The sequence below is a fragment of the Podarcis bocagei genome (assembly GCF_964188305.1).
Source record: "Podarcis bocagei genome assembly, chromosome: 17".
Classification (NCBI taxonomy): Eukaryota; Metazoa; Chordata; class Lepidosauria; order Squamata; family Lacertidae; genus Podarcis; species Podarcis bocagei.
The window spans coordinates 1191836-1208572 of record NC_138143.1 but is presented as its reverse complement, the minus strand read 5'-3'; the positions used below and the strand labels follow the sequence as shown (position 1 = coordinate 1208572).

At 45.8% G+C, this 16737-nt stretch overlaps 1 protein-coding gene across 3 annotated transcripts in view; it reads right to left on the bottom strand.

The window, feature by feature from the left end:
• Nucleotides 1-6949: 6949 nt before the first annotated feature.
• The window catches only part of UBA1 (ubiquitin like modifier activating enzyme 1), a 50341-nt gene continuing 40553 nt past the window's right edge, over nucleotides 6950-16737 (bottom strand). For all 3 annotated transcript variants that reach the window (XM_081177336.1, XM_081177335.1, XM_081177337.1), the window contains exons 19-26: nucleotides 16610-16684; nucleotides 15541-15730; nucleotides 15026-15114; nucleotides 14689-14781; nucleotides 14387-14578; nucleotides 7891-7992; nucleotides 7691-7791; nucleotides 6950-7605 (exon numbers count right to left, since the gene is read on the bottom strand). In XM_081177336.1, coding sequence (XP_081033462.1) covers nucleotides 7470-7605; nucleotides 7691-7791; nucleotides 7891-7992; nucleotides 14387-14578; nucleotides 14689-14781; nucleotides 15026-15114; nucleotides 15541-15730; nucleotides 16610-16684 — 978 coding nt within the window. In that variant the 3' untranslated portion in view covers nucleotides 6950-7469. The remainder of the gene's footprint in view (nucleotides 7606-7690; nucleotides 7792-7890; nucleotides 7993-14386; nucleotides 14579-14688; nucleotides 14782-15025; nucleotides 15115-15540; nucleotides 15731-16609; nucleotides 16685-16737) is intronic.

Genomic DNA, 16737 nt, shown 5'->3' with positions numbered 1-16737 from the left:
GGCACCACAGTTCAAGAAGGACACTGACAAACTGGAATGTGTCCAGAGGAGGGCAACCAAAATGGTCAAAGGCCTGGAAACGATGCCTTATGAGGAAGGGCTAAGGGAGCTGGGCATGTTTAGCCTGGAGAAGAGGAGGTTAAGGGGTGATATGATAGCCATGTTCAAATATATAAAAGGATGTCACATAGAGGAGGGAGAAAGGTTGTTTTCTGCTGCTCCAGAGAAGCGGACACGGAGCAATGGATCCAAACTACAAGAAAGAAGATTCCACCTAAACATTAGGAAGAACTTCCTGACAGTAAGAGCTGTTTGACAGTGGAATTTGCTGCCAAGGAGTGTGGTGGAGTCTCCTACTTTGGAGGTCTTTAAGCAGAGGCTTGACAACCATATGTCAGGAGTGCTCTGATGGTGTTTCCTGCTTGGCAGGGGGTTGGACTCGATGGCCCTTGTGGTCTCTTCCAACTCTATGATTCTATGATTCTATCTGTGATCTCATCTCCCGCCTTCTGTTTAAGGAACACACCCAGCCCGAAAAAAGCAGGATTGAGGCAGCACTAAGATGCCTGATCTATACCAAACATCCACCCCCATTGCTCAGCCCGGACGTGGAGGGGCAGCTCCGAGGGCCTTCCAGGGAAGCTACAGGGAACCAGGCAGAGGGCCTCCTCGGTGGTGGCGCCCGCCCTGTGGAATGCTCTCCCGTCAGATGTCAAAGAAATAAACAACCAGCTGACTTTTAGAAGACATCTGAAGGCAGCCCTGTTTAGGGAGTTTTTAATGTTTGATGCTTTATTGTATTTTTAATATTTTGTTGGAAGCCACCCAGAGTGGCTGGGGAAACCCAGCCAGATGGGTGGGGTATAAATAATAAATTATTAAATATTATTAAATAATATTGAAGTGTTGTTAAGACACATTGATGAAGTAACCACTCCACCTCTAAATCTTCCAGGTTTCCAAGTATCTGAGCAGTAACGTCTCTGTCAGGCAGCACTGGAAGACTGAGAAGATGAACTTGTGGCATTTGCCAATTGTAGCTTCTCAACAATAGGAAAATGCCATGTTGGTTTCTGTTCATGTGCCAGGCAGTCTCAGCAGAATGTGGTCTAGGCACTGGGCAGTTTTCACCCAAATAAATGTGCAAGCTAAATGACCTCCACTTGTGCAGGGGGACATTCCCCCTCTCCTCCCCCCACGGATTGGGGAAACTCCTGGAAGAGTTTTAGGGGGCACCCAAGTGGGGAAGGGAAGTTATTCTTTTTTGTCAGCATAGTAGCTGTCTTTTCTCTCTCCTGACTGTAAATGTGTTACAGGATTTCACTAGTTGTAGAAATACTGGTAACTTCTCTTAGCTTAGTAATCTGAAGACTTTTACAGGTCATGCCACTTTGAAACGATCCAGCAGCAGTATGTGGGACATTTTGTTGTTAGCGGCTTGTACTGGTTTCTCCACCTTCCTGCTGCTTGAGAGTAGTGATACAGTGAAACTTGTAAGATGTCCAGAATGACTGGGGCTTAGCTACTGTCCATTGCATCAGACTGTAGGTCACATTTTCCTCTGGTATGCCAGTTAACAAGGATCAATTGTGAAAGAACGCTGTGACAAGTAACATTAGCCAAGGAGAGCGCAATATACTTTGAATAATATTATGTTTACATTATTTCCACCATGCTTTTTAGGGCAAGTTCTCCCAAGGTAGCTTAACATTTCTATTGCAATGCTCAAAATAGTAATGCGTAGAACAACAAAATAAAAACATTAACAGATGGTACCTAATCCTGAATTCACGCTTGTTCAAGGGGAATTCCACACTCCTCTCCACTACAGCCTCTCCTGAGAGTTTTGGGGGTGGCAGAAGTATAAGCATGAGGAAAAGGTGTGGCGTTATTGGGGAATCATAACCCAGATATTTTCAACCTCTTCAGAGCCAGGACCCATTTTTAACCTAAACATGCATTTGGGCACCCATTTCTGGATCTTTTACGATATATTTTATGCTATATTTGCATGGTGGCAGTGCTCCTGTTGCAACCCAACTAGGATCGGGCCACAACTCACTAGTGGATCCTGACCCACCAAATGAAGATCAGTGACATAGTCCACAGCTGCCAGATAGTATCAACCTTTCAATTCACACAGGTCTCTTCCCTTCAGGGAAGGCTGCAGTAATAAATTTCTTTCGTTATGTTGTATTTCTTCTGCAGCTGGTGCAAGGTAAGATTTTGGGGGTATTCAACTACCGTATTTTTCGCACCATAGGACGCACCGGACAATAGGACGCACCTTGTTTTAGAGGGGGAAAAACAAGGGGAAAAAATTCTCCCCCTCTCTGCCCAGCGCCCCTTCAGCGAAGCGGCAGGAGGCGCTGCGCAGAGAGGGGGAGAATTTTCCCCCTCTTGTTTTTCCCCTCTTAAACAAGGTGCCGTTTAAGGTGCGTTCCGGCGGCTACCTTGGAAGCCTGGAGAGCGAAAGGGGTCAGTGCGCACCGACCCCTCTCGCTCTCCAGGCTTCAGGTTCCTTTCGACCTGCTCTTTGGGGCTGGCGGGGGGAAGCCCACCACCAGCCCCAAAGAGGTCAGGGAGCAGCGGAAAGGCGCGCAGCGGAGAGGCTCCTGCCATAGCTGCACATCACCTCTCCAGCCGGGAGAGGGTCGCGGGGCTATGGCGTCTTTGCTCCATAGGACGCACACACATTTCCCCTTCATTTTTGAAGGGGGAAAAGTGCGTCCTATAGAGCAAAAAATACGGTAATCGCTCCTACCAGTACAAGGATTTCTGCTTGTGCAACAGGCCCTTCCCTCCTGCTACACACACCAATCTCTTCCATTTCTTGACATGCCTCTCTAGAGGTTCAGACAGGATTGTTTGCAATCATACCTAGATATGCCAGTGATCAAGCCTGCAGTTGGCATCCATCTTTTTTGAGAGAGAATGGATTGTGCCTCCAGGGGTGAAGTCAAATTGCTGTGTTAGAAGCACCAAAGGGTGCAAGGCTGAGCAGTGTGCATGAGGTCCTGGGCTGCCCAGATGACAAGCCTCTTGGCCTCACTGATGTAGTTCAAAGGAAAGCAGAGCAAGAAGTCTGGCCGCTTGGCTCCAGGAGTTGCTGAAAGGAGGCATACAAAGCACCATCCAACTGCCTTAGGGACTCAGGATTTGTGTAGGGTTTACTCCTTAGCCTTTTCTTCTTCAACAAGGCAGTGTGGGTACTGATTTTCCCTTGGGGTTTACTCCTGAAGCCTTTCTCACAAATGAGTATAGCAGAGATTTAGGACCAGAGCTTACCCAGGTTGACAAGCCCCATCTGCCCTCACTTTGCTCTACAGCACACGCAGAAACCCACTTCTTGATTGTTGGACCCATTATTGGTTCTTCTCAATCTGCTGGAGCCTGCCTTTTGCATGCAGGGGAAGTCCCTAATTCAACACCGGTTTGAGACCCATCAAGCCTGTACTTCTGTGGAAAGTATATGTTCTACCACTAAACTACAGCCACAGTCTATATATTGACCACAGTGATAGTCTAGAACAGGGGTGGCCAACTCCTCAGAGTGATCTACCCCCTTTTTTGGGTTCAGGTACCTGTTGGACGTGCTTGGTCTAGAACAACACACAGCTTAACCTTCCTCCTCTTTGCTGAAATCCCTTTGTACTGGCAATTAGAGGAAACCTGTTTAGTTTTAGAAGATAATTGCTCCTGAAGAAAACTATACTACATTACCAGTTCACCCGACTCTTAATTCTGCCTGTGCCTCCAGCAATAAGGCATTAGATCCACAGCAGTAGACACAGAGTCAATTCTGTAGTCTCTGGCCCAAGAGTGATGGAAGTCTCACGCTACAGAGGCAATACAGAACAGTTAGAGGGAAAGGCTGCCTCCTTGCTGACAGGCAGTCTGGACACACAAAAATCTTTAATTGATTTTTGACAAGACAGCTGGTGGAATTACCTGATTAAAGACAAGCCTAGACTCCATAGAAAGGCTGTCCACAGGACTAGTTTTTATATGTGCCCTCCTAGTGGCTTTGGTTACCTCTACTTGGCTGTAAAATAGGAACATAGGAAGCTACGTTATGTCACGTTAGACCACTGGTCCAATTTGCCTAGTCCCTACAGTCACTTCTGAGTAAAATATGCTTCAGATTGTATTACATGGGTGCCTTAGGTTTCAGCTGAAGAGGCACAGCAGAAGCCAGAGCTTTAAGTGTCACTTGTAAACATACATTTTCATTAAGCTATGTAAAGGTAAAGGTACCCCTGCCCGTACGGGCCAGTCGTGTCCGACTCTAGGGTTGCGTGCTCATCTCGCTCTAGAGGCCGTGAGCCGGCACTGTCCGAAGACACTTCCGGGTCACGTGGCCAGCGTGACGAAGCTGCAGCTGGCGAGCCAGCACCAGCGCAGCACACGGAAACGCCGTTTACCTTCCCGCTATAAAGCGGTCCCTATTTATCTACTTGCACTTAAGAGTGCTTTCGAACTGCTAGGTGGGCAGGAGCTGGGACCGAACGATGGGAGCTCATCCCGCCGCGGGGATTCGAACCGCCGACCATACGATCGGCAAGTCCTAGGCACTGAGGTTTTACCCACAGCGCCACCCGCGTCCCTATTAAGTTATGTAGGGGCCCTATTTTCTACATTTCTTTTTGATTGTGGCATAAAGGTAGGAGCCAGGAAAGCTTGAGAAATGAATGTCTCCTTTTAGAAACGAAGTCCTGCTTAGAACACCAAATCTACACTTTGAAAATCAGTATGTCTGCAACAGCAGTGCAATTTATCGTTCCATTATGAAAAGTAACATAAAATACTATCAATGAAAATATGAACTACTTCAACCCAAGAGGCACTAGCATCCTCCAAGATCCAGGCCAATCATTGCAATTAACCTTACACACACATCTAGTACTGAAGTAGTTCAGCTTTTGTGTTCTAGCAGACAAGGAAAAAACAGTAACATGCTGGCTTGTTGCAGGCTTATCTCTCATGTCTATAAATGGAGCCTGAAGGTGGTGCATTGTCCTAAGAACCTGGTGGATTAAGGCAGGGGCCATCTACTCCAGAACCCTGTTCTCACAGTGGCCAACCTGATGCCTATGTAGGCAGAGAGCAGCCATTATGGTTAGTAGCCCATGATCTCTGCCTCCATGAATCTGACTCTTCCACTTGCAACGCCACCCAAGTTAGTGGTCTTCAAGGCCGGCTCTGGCAATGAATTCCATAGTTTCACTTTCTTTTATCTGTCCCCAATACTGAGCTTCACTGGATGGCCATTGAGTTCTAGTGAACCATTTCCAAGCAGGTCAGATGATTAGCAGTTTTAAGAGGCAGAACATGGCAGCCAATCAAGTTGCGTTGTTTCTCAGGATTGTATTTTCATAATCATAAGGATGAGTCAAAGTGAAATAAAAACACTACCTAAATTCAAAAGATGCTAATACATTTCTTTTAACCCTTACCCCAAATGTACGAACTTGAAATTCTGCAACTTTAAGCTATAAAGGCCAGTGTCTTGTCCATAGTTTTCCTTGAACAAGGGACCCAATAGAATGCTCCCAGGTCAAAATGGCATGAATAAGAACTGCCCCTTCTTTTTTCCGTGGTCAAAAACTCTCCACCTCCCACAGCACTCTGGAGTTCTACCTTATGGTAGACTTTTGGATCCAAGTGAACCCAGAAGCATATATAAATGAAAACTGATTCTTCACACAGAACATAATCTGTAAAGTCGAGGAACCAGTCATAGATGGCTGACTGACTAGACTGTCCCTTATCCAATTTGGAGATGAAAGATGCAAGATGCTTCTGGAGCAATCCATATCCATGGACCAACCCAGAAACCTGCTTGTCTTATTTACCTATGGAGACAAAATTCACCTGACTTGCCACATTCCGCCCTTGTCCTGAAGCATGCAGGGTGGGGTGTTGGTGCAGCAGCTTCATAATAATTTTAATTCTCCACTACAAACCTAACTGGGAATCTGCTAGAGGCTAAGCTCTGCTGAGCATTCCCAAATTTAGTAATAAGCATGTATGACCGATAGGAGAGATAAAGTATTGCTGAAGACAAATCAGTTGATTCTGGATAAAATAGATACCTCAAAAAGATTTGAGGGAATGCAAAACTAATGGGCTCCTTAAGCTCATATAAGGTTCCTGTAGTTCTATTTGAAGGGGAGAAAGCTATCAGTTGGTGCCAATAGCTCTGGCAAAACTGCCCCATGCACACCAGCGGTCCTCTACCACCCTCAACATAAAGGGATGCTCTATCACCCCCCCCCCGAAAAGAGCACTGTTTTGAAGGTTCCTCCCTAAACCTCAATGTGGAAGGCCCAGTACAAACATCAAGCCAAAGAGGGAAGAAATCCTCTGCGAAGAGAATTGTTCTCCCTGTTAAACTTCATTGTATCTGAGTGAAGCATTATTAATGGTTTCACTATGATTCTGAAACTAGGCCACCTGCCTCTTGGGTGTGACATATGGTGGAAACGCAATACGGGTAATGTTCTGCCACAACTATGCATGGTTGCTACTCAATCTCTTTTGTTGGAAAAGATCGCCACATTCTCCCAACACTGGAGAGCTTCAAGAAAACATCAGTGTAGTCTTCACTCTGCTACTTCAGAAGCAAGCAGAAGCACACACACACACACACACACACACACACACACACACACACACATTTCCACGTGTGGATTGGGGAGGGGGTGTCTTCAGAAAGCAGCAGTACATTTAAAAAGCTGTCTATAAGGAAACACAAACTGCTTGCATGGAACTGAAAATCAGGAGTTATCAGCCCAGGCCTATCCTATCCACCCTAGTCTACAGCTTTATCAATGCACTTTTTAGCAGCAGCCTGAGAACTCCAGGCATTTGAACAATGGTCACAGTTCCAAGTTACATGCAACCAACAATCCCTCTTGAGTTCCTTGGTTGAGCAATAAAGGACCACTGGCTTTTGCAAACGTTTATTGACTCATTTACTTCTCTTACCAGTTCTGACCTACGCTCTCGGCCCATCGCATCCTCTCCCCCCAAAGCCAGCCAGGGCAAGGCCTCCCAGTGCTCAGAAGACGACAAGGGGGCATTTCCTGTTACAAGCCCCCTCTCCAGAATAGAATGAGGGAGGGAGCAGCCTCCACTACCAGAGAGTGGTGGAGGGGGGAGGTGGTGGTGGTGCAGGAGCCAAAACACAACACGACTAACATTGAAGGACCGGGGGGGGGGTTAAGGCGCCTCAAAAACATGACATAACTGCAAGGAATGGGAGGGTGAGGCCACAGGAGTGGAGCATTTCCCAAGCCCTGGTGGTGACAAAAACAACCGGGGGGCGGGGAGGGAATCCTAAAAGGGTATAAACATTATTTCATGTTTTGAGTCACTTTAACAGTGAAGGGTGAGGAAGGGAGGCGGACCCTTCCCTGCACTAACAGTCCGTGGCAGGCAGGTGGTTGGTGCTAGCAAAGGAGCCCCTAGCGGATGGTGTAACGCACGTAGGGCACCTCTGTGTCATCCCCATTGTCGTCATTACAGCACAGCTCAAAGACGAGGGCCTTCACATGGCGTCCAATCTTCTTCTTTGAGACTCTGGTGACAATCTCAGTCATCCTATGGGAGAGGACAATGGTCAGAGAAAGCGTGGGCTGAAGTTGTCCACCTTTGTTTAGCCTAAGCACAGCCAAATGATACATACGCCTGGTCATGCCGCTCTTTCAGCTTGGCTGGTTGCATAAAGAAGGAGTACAGCATAGAGACTCCCTGGGACAGCATTGTGATCTCCAGTTTGTGCTCCTTCTGTGTAAGACAAGAAGTATTTCAGTTCCATTACTAAAAAACGTCTGCAACTGCTAAGCTACTTTGACAGGGAACGGCTCTGGACTCCCCAGCTCTTACCTGGAAATAGGCCAGGAACTCACGCAGGGTCATCTCCTGTCCATCAGCCTGGATGCCCTGCACCTCAAAACGGTCCCACAAAGTCCACTCAGTGTTGTAGTACTGAAGAGAGGGGACAAAAAACATAGATTTTGGGAATTACAGACATTAAACCTGAAAAGTTTCCTCATGTTCCTAGGATCCTGTCTCTACAGCTGAGCCTCCGCAATCAGGCCCTCCACAGGAAGACCACTTGTCTGCATGACGGGACACACGTATGTGCACACTTCTCTTACCCCATACAAAAAAAGGGATTCTGCACCTGCAGTCAGGTATTATTTCTGAAGAGTGGGCATGGACACTCACTTGTTCCATTCTGTTCCAGTTTTCTAACGTTCTTTTGGAAGCCGAACATTCGGCAGGGCTTCTGATTGGTTGCAGGAGCTTCCTGCAGCCAATCAGAAGCTGTGCTTTGGTTTTCGAATGCTTTGGAAGTCGAACGGACTTCCAGAACAGATTCCGTTCAACTTCCAAGGTATGACTGTATATCTCTTTGTTCTAATATTTTAAATTGTTTAATGCATATTCTTGGATACAGTAATAAAAAAATTCCCAGGGCCTCCCCGCCTATGTAACACCCCCTAAACATGGTGAAGTGACAGTAATAGGAATGCCCTCCTCCAATGGATTTGCCTCGTGAAAGCAGAGAAACTAGTATAAAAAAGAAAAAATCTGAAATGTTGAGCTGCAAGAAGTTTAAAAAATATTATTGTACTTGGAAGTGCAGCCACACAGAAGCTCTTTGGAATTTCACCTGAGTGCTGAAGGGCTTCAGCTGGTGTTAGTTTTCCTTCCCCACCTCCCAAGTTCCTACAGCAGTAGTTCTCAAACTTTTTTCACTGGGCCACACTTTCAGAATATGCTCATGACACACTGAATATTTGATTGATAAAGAATATGTTGGGGGGGGGGGAGAAACTCCTCCTAGCAGTGCCTGATTTATAACACAGAACACGACTACTTTGTAAAACCATTGTATAAATCAATGCAGCTACAGAAGAGCACAAATTCTTCCCAAAATATAAACATAAACGAGCCTCTTACACTTGTACCATAAGAATGTATACAAACTCAATTAGAGGTGTGAGCTTGTTTTTGTTGGGTAATCTCATTTATATTAGGTCTAATTTGAGATGGCACTGTGGGTTAAACCACAGAGCCTAGGGCTTGCCGATCAGAAGGTTGGCAGTTCGAATCTCTGCGACAGGGTGAGCTCCTGTTGCTCGGTTCCTGCTTCTGCCAACCTAGCAATTCGAAAGTACGTCCAAGTGCGGACTTCCGGGTTAGCGCCTCCGGCAATGGCGGATTTCCTCTGATCGGGAGGAATCCGCTCCGTGGAAATCAGGGTCTGGACCGCCACGGCGAGGCGGAGACCCATTAAAAACCACAGGCGGGAGAAGCCTGTGGACGTGGGATTCAGCTGGCACCTTTTGCGCCTCCCCTACTTGCGGGGAAACCTGGTTCCGGAGCAACGTGGGGTGAGTGGCGCGGTGCTTTGAATCGACTGCTTTTTTCACGGAGTGAAGCCGCATTGCTGTTGCCGGAGAGCACTGACTTTTTCCTGTGGACAACTGGATTTTAAACAACTACCCATGAATAGAACGGAAAATTGGATCTTTAAACATCGTAATTTGGCATCGAAACGGGAAGGCTCCAAACAGGAAGTCCGCCTTCCCCTTTTGTAAATAGATTGAAGCAAAGACGTTGCAAACTAAAGTCTGGAAAGCCTTTTGTAAAGGATTAAATCTCCATCGGTTAAAACTACTAAACCCCCCTTGGAAGCAGGAGAAGAGGGGGGAAATTTTAGACTGCCTAAGCCTGCAGAGAGAGAGTGAAGGAAGATAAATTACCACCGTCTTGAACCTGGGAACGGACTGTCAGTAAGATCGACTTTTTGGGAAAGTTCATTGACTGTGAATAACGTATGCTGACAGATAGCTAAATAAGAGAAATATATTGTTTCCATTGTTTCCTTTTGCACTTGAAAAGGAGCAAATGTAACTGAAAACTGAACTAACTTTGTTGCTGGACATTTTTTTAAAAGGATGGTTACAATAGAAATTGTTTCCTCTAGAGGGAGTTTTTGAAACTATTGCAGGAGTGGAGCTGGGGAATTTTCCAGCTGTAGAGATTAAAGACCGTGAGAAACAGAGATTGACCTTAGACAAGAATGTTGACAGAAGAAGCCCTAGTGATTGCATTTTGCAAGATAAGTGCTTTATTGGAACGGCTTCATACTTCCGGGTTGGCGCCATCGCCGAATGGCGGACTCCCTCCGAGCTCCGGAGGGAGTCTGCTCGGCAGGGGCTGGGTCCTACTGCGCCGGCGACGCGGGGACCCTTAAAAACCACGGGCACGGAGCCCGTGGACATGGTGACTCGGCTGGCACCGCTAGCGCCCTCCCGACTCGGGAAGGAGCCTTTTTAAAGGCTTCCGATCGGGTGCCGGGGAGTGGCGTGGTGCTGTGAGTCCTCCGCTTCCCCTGCCGAGCGCAGCCGCATGCCATTCGACGGAGAGCGCTGGCTTCTTCCATTGGAAATTCGGACTTTTAACAACAACCCGTGAGTAATTGGGAAACCGGGTACAAAAGGAGAAAAAAAGAAAATTTTTTCGGATTCGGCACGAGCGGGGGTGATCTAAAAAGGAAGTCAGTCCCCCCCTGATTGTAAACATGCTAAAACAAGGACTGGGTAACCAAGATCGATCTAGAAGTTTACTGCTGATAAAAATTAACTCCACGATGGGAAATTACAAGAATTGTGCTGGAGGAGAAGAGTGGAGGGTGAGAGGGAAAAGGCAACCCCCCCTGGGAACCGGGGCGATTCGTAGAACCTGGCGAAGAGAGACGGAGAATTTGACAGCTGTCAAAGTAGCTGTCAAATCTTGAGAATATAAAGAGGACTTTGTTACAAGTATTTTGCTGGTCAATTCTGTTATAATTTGATATAATATGGATACAAACTGTTGGGGAAAAAAAAGAAACAACAATCTGACTTTTGGATTAGAGGATACAAAGTTACTGCAATCCCCCTAGAGGGATTTCGGGACATTACAAGTGGTCGTATGTGGGAAATTACTCTGGGATGTGTACAGGTCTTATCCTCTGGGAAAGCTGCAAAACTGAAACAGTATTTTGTCTACAGAGGTGTTTACATTAAAAGGAGACAATAGAATTTTCTATTGAAGAAAGGAAGGGACTGGACGTAAGTTTTTGTTCCTGAATAACAAACCTCTGTAGAGATACCAGATCTCGGAATAAGAACGTTTTAGCAGCTGAACAAGACAAGAAACCTGAGAAAGCAAGGAATAAAAAGAACAAAGGACCAACTACGACACTGAAAGAACAATGGGAGGAGCACCAAAGACCAAGGAAACTAAAGGCCTCTATTAGACTGGATTTTTGAAGTTAAGGTAAAGGTAAAGGTACCCCTGCCCGAACGGGCCAGTCTTGACAGACTCTGGGGTTTGTGCGCCCATCTCACTCTATAGGCCATGGGCCAGCGCTGTCCGGAGACACTTCCGGGTCACGTGGCCAGCGTGACAAAGCTGCATCTGGCGAGCCAGCGCAGCACACGGAACGCCGTTTACCTTCCCGCTGGTAAGCGGTCCCTATTTATCTACTTGCACCCGGGGGTGCTTTCGAACTGCTAGGTTGGCAGGCGCTGGGACCGAGCAGCGGGAGCGCACCCCGCCACGGGGATTCGAACCGCCGACCTTTCGATCGGCAAGCCCTAGGCGCTGAGGCTTTTACCCACAGCGCCACCCGCGTCCCTATTTTTGAAGTTAAACATCATTAAAAACAAACAAATTAAAAGAAAACCGGCAAGGTGGAATGGGAAAAATTTGGCTATGGACTTGAGACCTCCAGGCTGACAACATACAGACTGATGGACATGGGGAATTCAAACCGGGGAAGGGAGGGGGGAATTTTGGAATCCAAAGGCTATGTAACCAACTTTTTGAATTTTCTTATATCTTTTATCTTCTATTTCTTTATATAACTTTTGTATTTTGATTTAACATGTTTTTTTAAAAAAAGGGGGAACTCGTGGAAGGAAATTGGGGCAGATCTTGGGGGGAAAATCTTTTTTCTTTTTCTGTTAAAGATGAGGAGTGATGGTAGGATCGTATAAATTTAAATTGGTTAATGGGTTAAACATATTGGTTTCAAATTGGGAATGAGAGCTTGTGGAACCAACTTAAGGAAAGGGGAATACAGTCGGGAGGGGAAGGAGGGAGTCCTAGAAAGAAGGTTATGAAAGTAAGGATTTAAATTTCTCTTTTTTTTCTTCTTTTCTCTATCTTTTCTATCTTTCTTATTCTGTTATTATTGGAAATTTTAATAAATATGATTATAAAAAAAATAAAAATATTGGAACAGCTTCATAAGAAGATGGATGTGATGACTTCTAAAATTGACAATATGGGACAAAAAATGACTGAGTTGGGACTTAAAGTGAATACTTATACAGATATAACCCAGGATTTGATTCAGGAATCTGTTTTGACACTGCAAGCTGTGGAGAAGGAGAAGGAGAAGGTTGTTGTTGAACCCCAAGTAATTCAAGTGGATAAAGCCTCGGCCTTACAGAGGCAATTTAATGAACATAAGCTGTTGCCCTTTACGAATGAATCCAGAGAAAGCCAGATTTGGAGGGATGGAGTCCCGCCTGGATTGGAGAAGGAAAGTTGGATAGATCCCCTTATGCAGGTTTGGGATCTGGATTTGGGTCAGGGGGAGATTGGAGATGTGGGGGCCTTTAGCTTTGGAGGGACTTTGAAACACGCTCTGAAATATTGTTTGGACTTTAGTTCTGACTATGGAGAATGGGCTGACCTGTTGAGAAGGAATAAAGACATTGTTAGGTTGGAGTTTCCCCGAGATCTACTCCTCAGTGCCAAAGGAAGGAAACTAAGAACAAGATCAGCAGAAGACAAAGCGAAGCACATGTATAGATATGAAGAAGACCTGCAGAAGGGACATGGAAAAGAGTTAAGAGCCTCGGATAGAAGATCACCAGGTTGATGGACCATATGGAATTGATAGAAAGGACTGACAGAATCCGAGTCCAGGGAGAAGAGACGGTGGAAGAAGATTGGAAAAAAGTTTAAAAAATTTATTTAGAGAAATATTGTTAAATTAATGAGTGTTAGAAAAATTGTTGGAATGAAATTATATGGCTTTAGTAAAAATGTTATAAGGAGTTAAGTATATATAAGTTTTAGGATTTTAATGGTAAGATAAGGTTAAAATAAAGTAAGACAATTGAATGACAGAAAATAGTGAAAGATGGAAAGGATTTGCTGAAATAATTAATAACTAGAATACAAAAAAGGGAGGTGTGAGGAGGTTGATGAAACAAGTCAATGAAAGATAAAGACCTGGAAATATTGGAGGTGTTTTTTAATTGTTTTTGTTTGGATGTATTGTGTTTTTTGGTCTTTTTTCTTTTTTTCCCTTTATATGTACTGTAATGTTTTGATTTGTATTGTTTACTTTTGCTTTACCTTTTTTACTGTTTTGTAATTCTTAAACTTTTAATAAATATTATTTAAAACAAAAACGAAAGCACGCCCAAGTCCAAATAGATAAATAGGTACCGCTCCGGCGGGAAGGTAAACGGCGTTTCTGTGTGCTGCTCTGGTTTGCCAGAAGCGGCTTAGTCATGCTGGCCACATGACCCGGAAGCTGTACGCCGGCTCCCTCAGTCAATAAAGCAAGATGAGCGCCGCAACCCCAGAGTCGGCCATGACTGGACCTAATGGTCAGGGGTCCCTTTACTAATTTGAGACAAACTAACTTTCATCTCATCAACACAAAAACCTTTTCTCTTTTCTGATCTTTCGTATTTGTCAGTGGTGACGATCCCTGTTCACAACAGTATGTCATGAAGAACTGTAATAGCCAATACTCTTGAAGAGAGGCATGGATGCAGTTTCTGGTTGTGTGTGTAATATTTTGCTAAACTATAGTCATACCTCGGGTGACAGGCGCTTTGAGTTGCACGATTTCAGGTTGTGCACCGCACCGAACCCGGAAGTACCGGAACGTTTTTTTCCTGGTTTCGGTGCTTGCGCATGCGCAGAAGTGCTAAATCGTGCTTTGCGCATGCACAGAAGTGCCAAAACGCAACATGTGCAGACACGGCACTGCAGGTTGCGAACGTTGTGGGTTGCAAACGTGCTTCCCACACGGATCACGTTCGCAACCTGAGCGTCCACAGTACAGTGAAATGCTTGAAAATTCTTTTGCTTGCCCTTGAATCATCCCGCACCATCTCCTGCCAAACCCTTTGAGAACCACTGCCCTAAGGAGACATATTCCCCCTGCTTGCAGGAGAATTTAGCAATGCTTGTATTGCTAAACGGCTGGTGTCTTCTGTAAAGAAGGGGTAAAGAATGCAAGTTGGGAGGTGTGAACAAAAGAAGAGGTGCAGGGAAAAGCCACCCCACTTACCTTGTTCTTGGGGCAAGCAATGGGCTCAGAGAACCCAAAGAAAGGCAATGCCAGGTTGAGGAAGCCATTCTTGTAGGACTCCAGTTGTTTGTGGCCCTGTACCACTTTGAATAACTCCAGACACACCAAACCTACTACAGCAGCCGTTGTCGTGGCAATAGCTGGTATGATTTTCCCTGCAATCAGCTTGCTCTGAAGAGATAAAGAATGTAGAAGAGCCCACTTAAGTGCCAAGTCCACACTACTGCCCCCTCCTTCCACTGACCAGGGTTGCACTCTTCACACCCAATAGGGAAGCCAACCTTGTGCCGATCAGCAGGAGGAATATCGTAGTTCTCTGCTCGTAGGTTGGATGCAGCCACAATGAAATCCATATGGAAATTTGTGTCATCATCCTGAAATGCAAATAAAATGACAACTGAGCCCTGTGATAGTCCCACCGTACCACTTATCTCCCTAGAACCTCTTCTGGGCGCATATGTCCCAGGGAGCTGCACACTTGACTGGAGGCTTCCAGACTAGGCACCAGAAGCACTTCCACATGGCAGCCTAGGGACCATTTCCAGCCAATCCCACCCTGCCAAGGAATCAGGAGGTAAAACTAGGAATTAGCCACCAAGAAATTCAACTGGTCCTTACCTTTTCAAAATCAACAGGAAACATCTTGAATTCTTGCAACTGCTGGGAACTTGGGAGTGAGGATTTCAGCTCCTCCAGCCGTCTGTCATCTGGGAAAAAGAAAACAGGAGCCTTGGAAAAGGTTAACAACAACCTCAAGTACCCTCCTCTTTCAGTAAACTCTGGTATCCACCGACTGACCCACCCACCCAGCAAAGTTCCCCTAACATAGTTATGCAGCCAAATTTCACCACTGATGCTTGAAGGATTCAGAGAAGCTTCACAACCCAAGAGAACTGAAACAGGTTGTTTCAGCAGGTTGTGCAGGCGTCTCCCTCGGCAGGAAGCAAAAATCCAATCTGGCACAATATTGAAGCAGGCAGAAAATACTTTATGTGATACCCCTCCGGTCTACAAATATGAAGTTGTTAGGAGGAAGAATGTTCAAATTATCTTTCTGTCATTCCCTACTTCTCTATCAAGGTAGAGGCCTCCCCACTGCAGCCCACTTCACTCTCAACTCTAGGAAGCCTTACCAACAGAGGCGTTGGCATTCTGCAGCTCCTGATCAGAGATGTGGATGCGAACACCAGACTTTGGAGTGAATTCTGGAACTTGCACCTGGCGCAGAAGCTCCACTATGGCTGCCCTGTCCCGGGTGCCTGTGATGCCGTATGTTTGTGCAAACAAGTTTGCTGCTGCCACCACATAATCCATGTGCAAGGGCTGAGGAGGCAAAGACAGAAAGTTAAGCCAGGAGCCTAGTTTACTTGAGAGTCCAGATTCTCTAAGTGATGCTCACACTCTGACCAGAAGCCATGCTTCTTTCATCTGAATCAATAATATGTCAATAAGTAATAAATGCAGACAGAGAAGGGATCGTGTAGAATGGTCTTAAAGACAATCTAATCCAACTTGACTACACCCACCACTACCACCTCCGTTCAGGTTTAACCCCATGGGCCCCTGAACAAGCTGCCTTATATGCCAGAGGAACTGGGATGATTTGAATAACAGTTTCATGAAACAAATTGAACAATTCCAGCAAAGACTCAAGCTACATGCATGGTTCTATTCTGTTCAGGGTGTCTCTAGCCAAATCTGACCTGGAGGAATGTCTCTCTCTGACCTTCAAATAAAGCCATCATGAGCACAAAGCAGAAGCCATTCATCCTCTCCCACTCTGACCTGTCCTCCACCACATGTCTAACTCACGGTAGTTGAAGAGGGAGCAACTTAAGAGTGAACGTTGCTGACTGGAGTTTGCCCAGCTTTAGCAAAGCTTCTTGCTCTGCAAAGGTTTCAGCACCCAGCACTTCCCTCCCCTACACCCCATGCCCATGTGCTCCTTTCCCGTTCCAAAACTAACAACCCAGTGTCTAAAGGAGAGTTGTAGCCTAAGTGTCTCTCCCTTTTGGCCATACTTCCAGTTTTCAACCTTTTTAAAAGAACTATGAATACCAAGACTAAATGCAGCTGCAATACGGTTAGTAAACTTTTTGAGCACAGTAGATATGACAGGAACCAGCTCTTGCCACCTCCTCCCCACTCCCACCTGTCCTCTAGTTAGCGGTGCTAGTTCTCCACCCCCATCTCAGTGCTTACATTGTTGACATCAAAAGTGAGTGGATGAGGGCATCGCTTCGGACCTGACCAGAAGAGGGTTCCTGAATTAGTTTTCTAAAAGAATACAGAGGGGGTGTTACAAAGGGGAAAGCAGTTAAAACCTACCC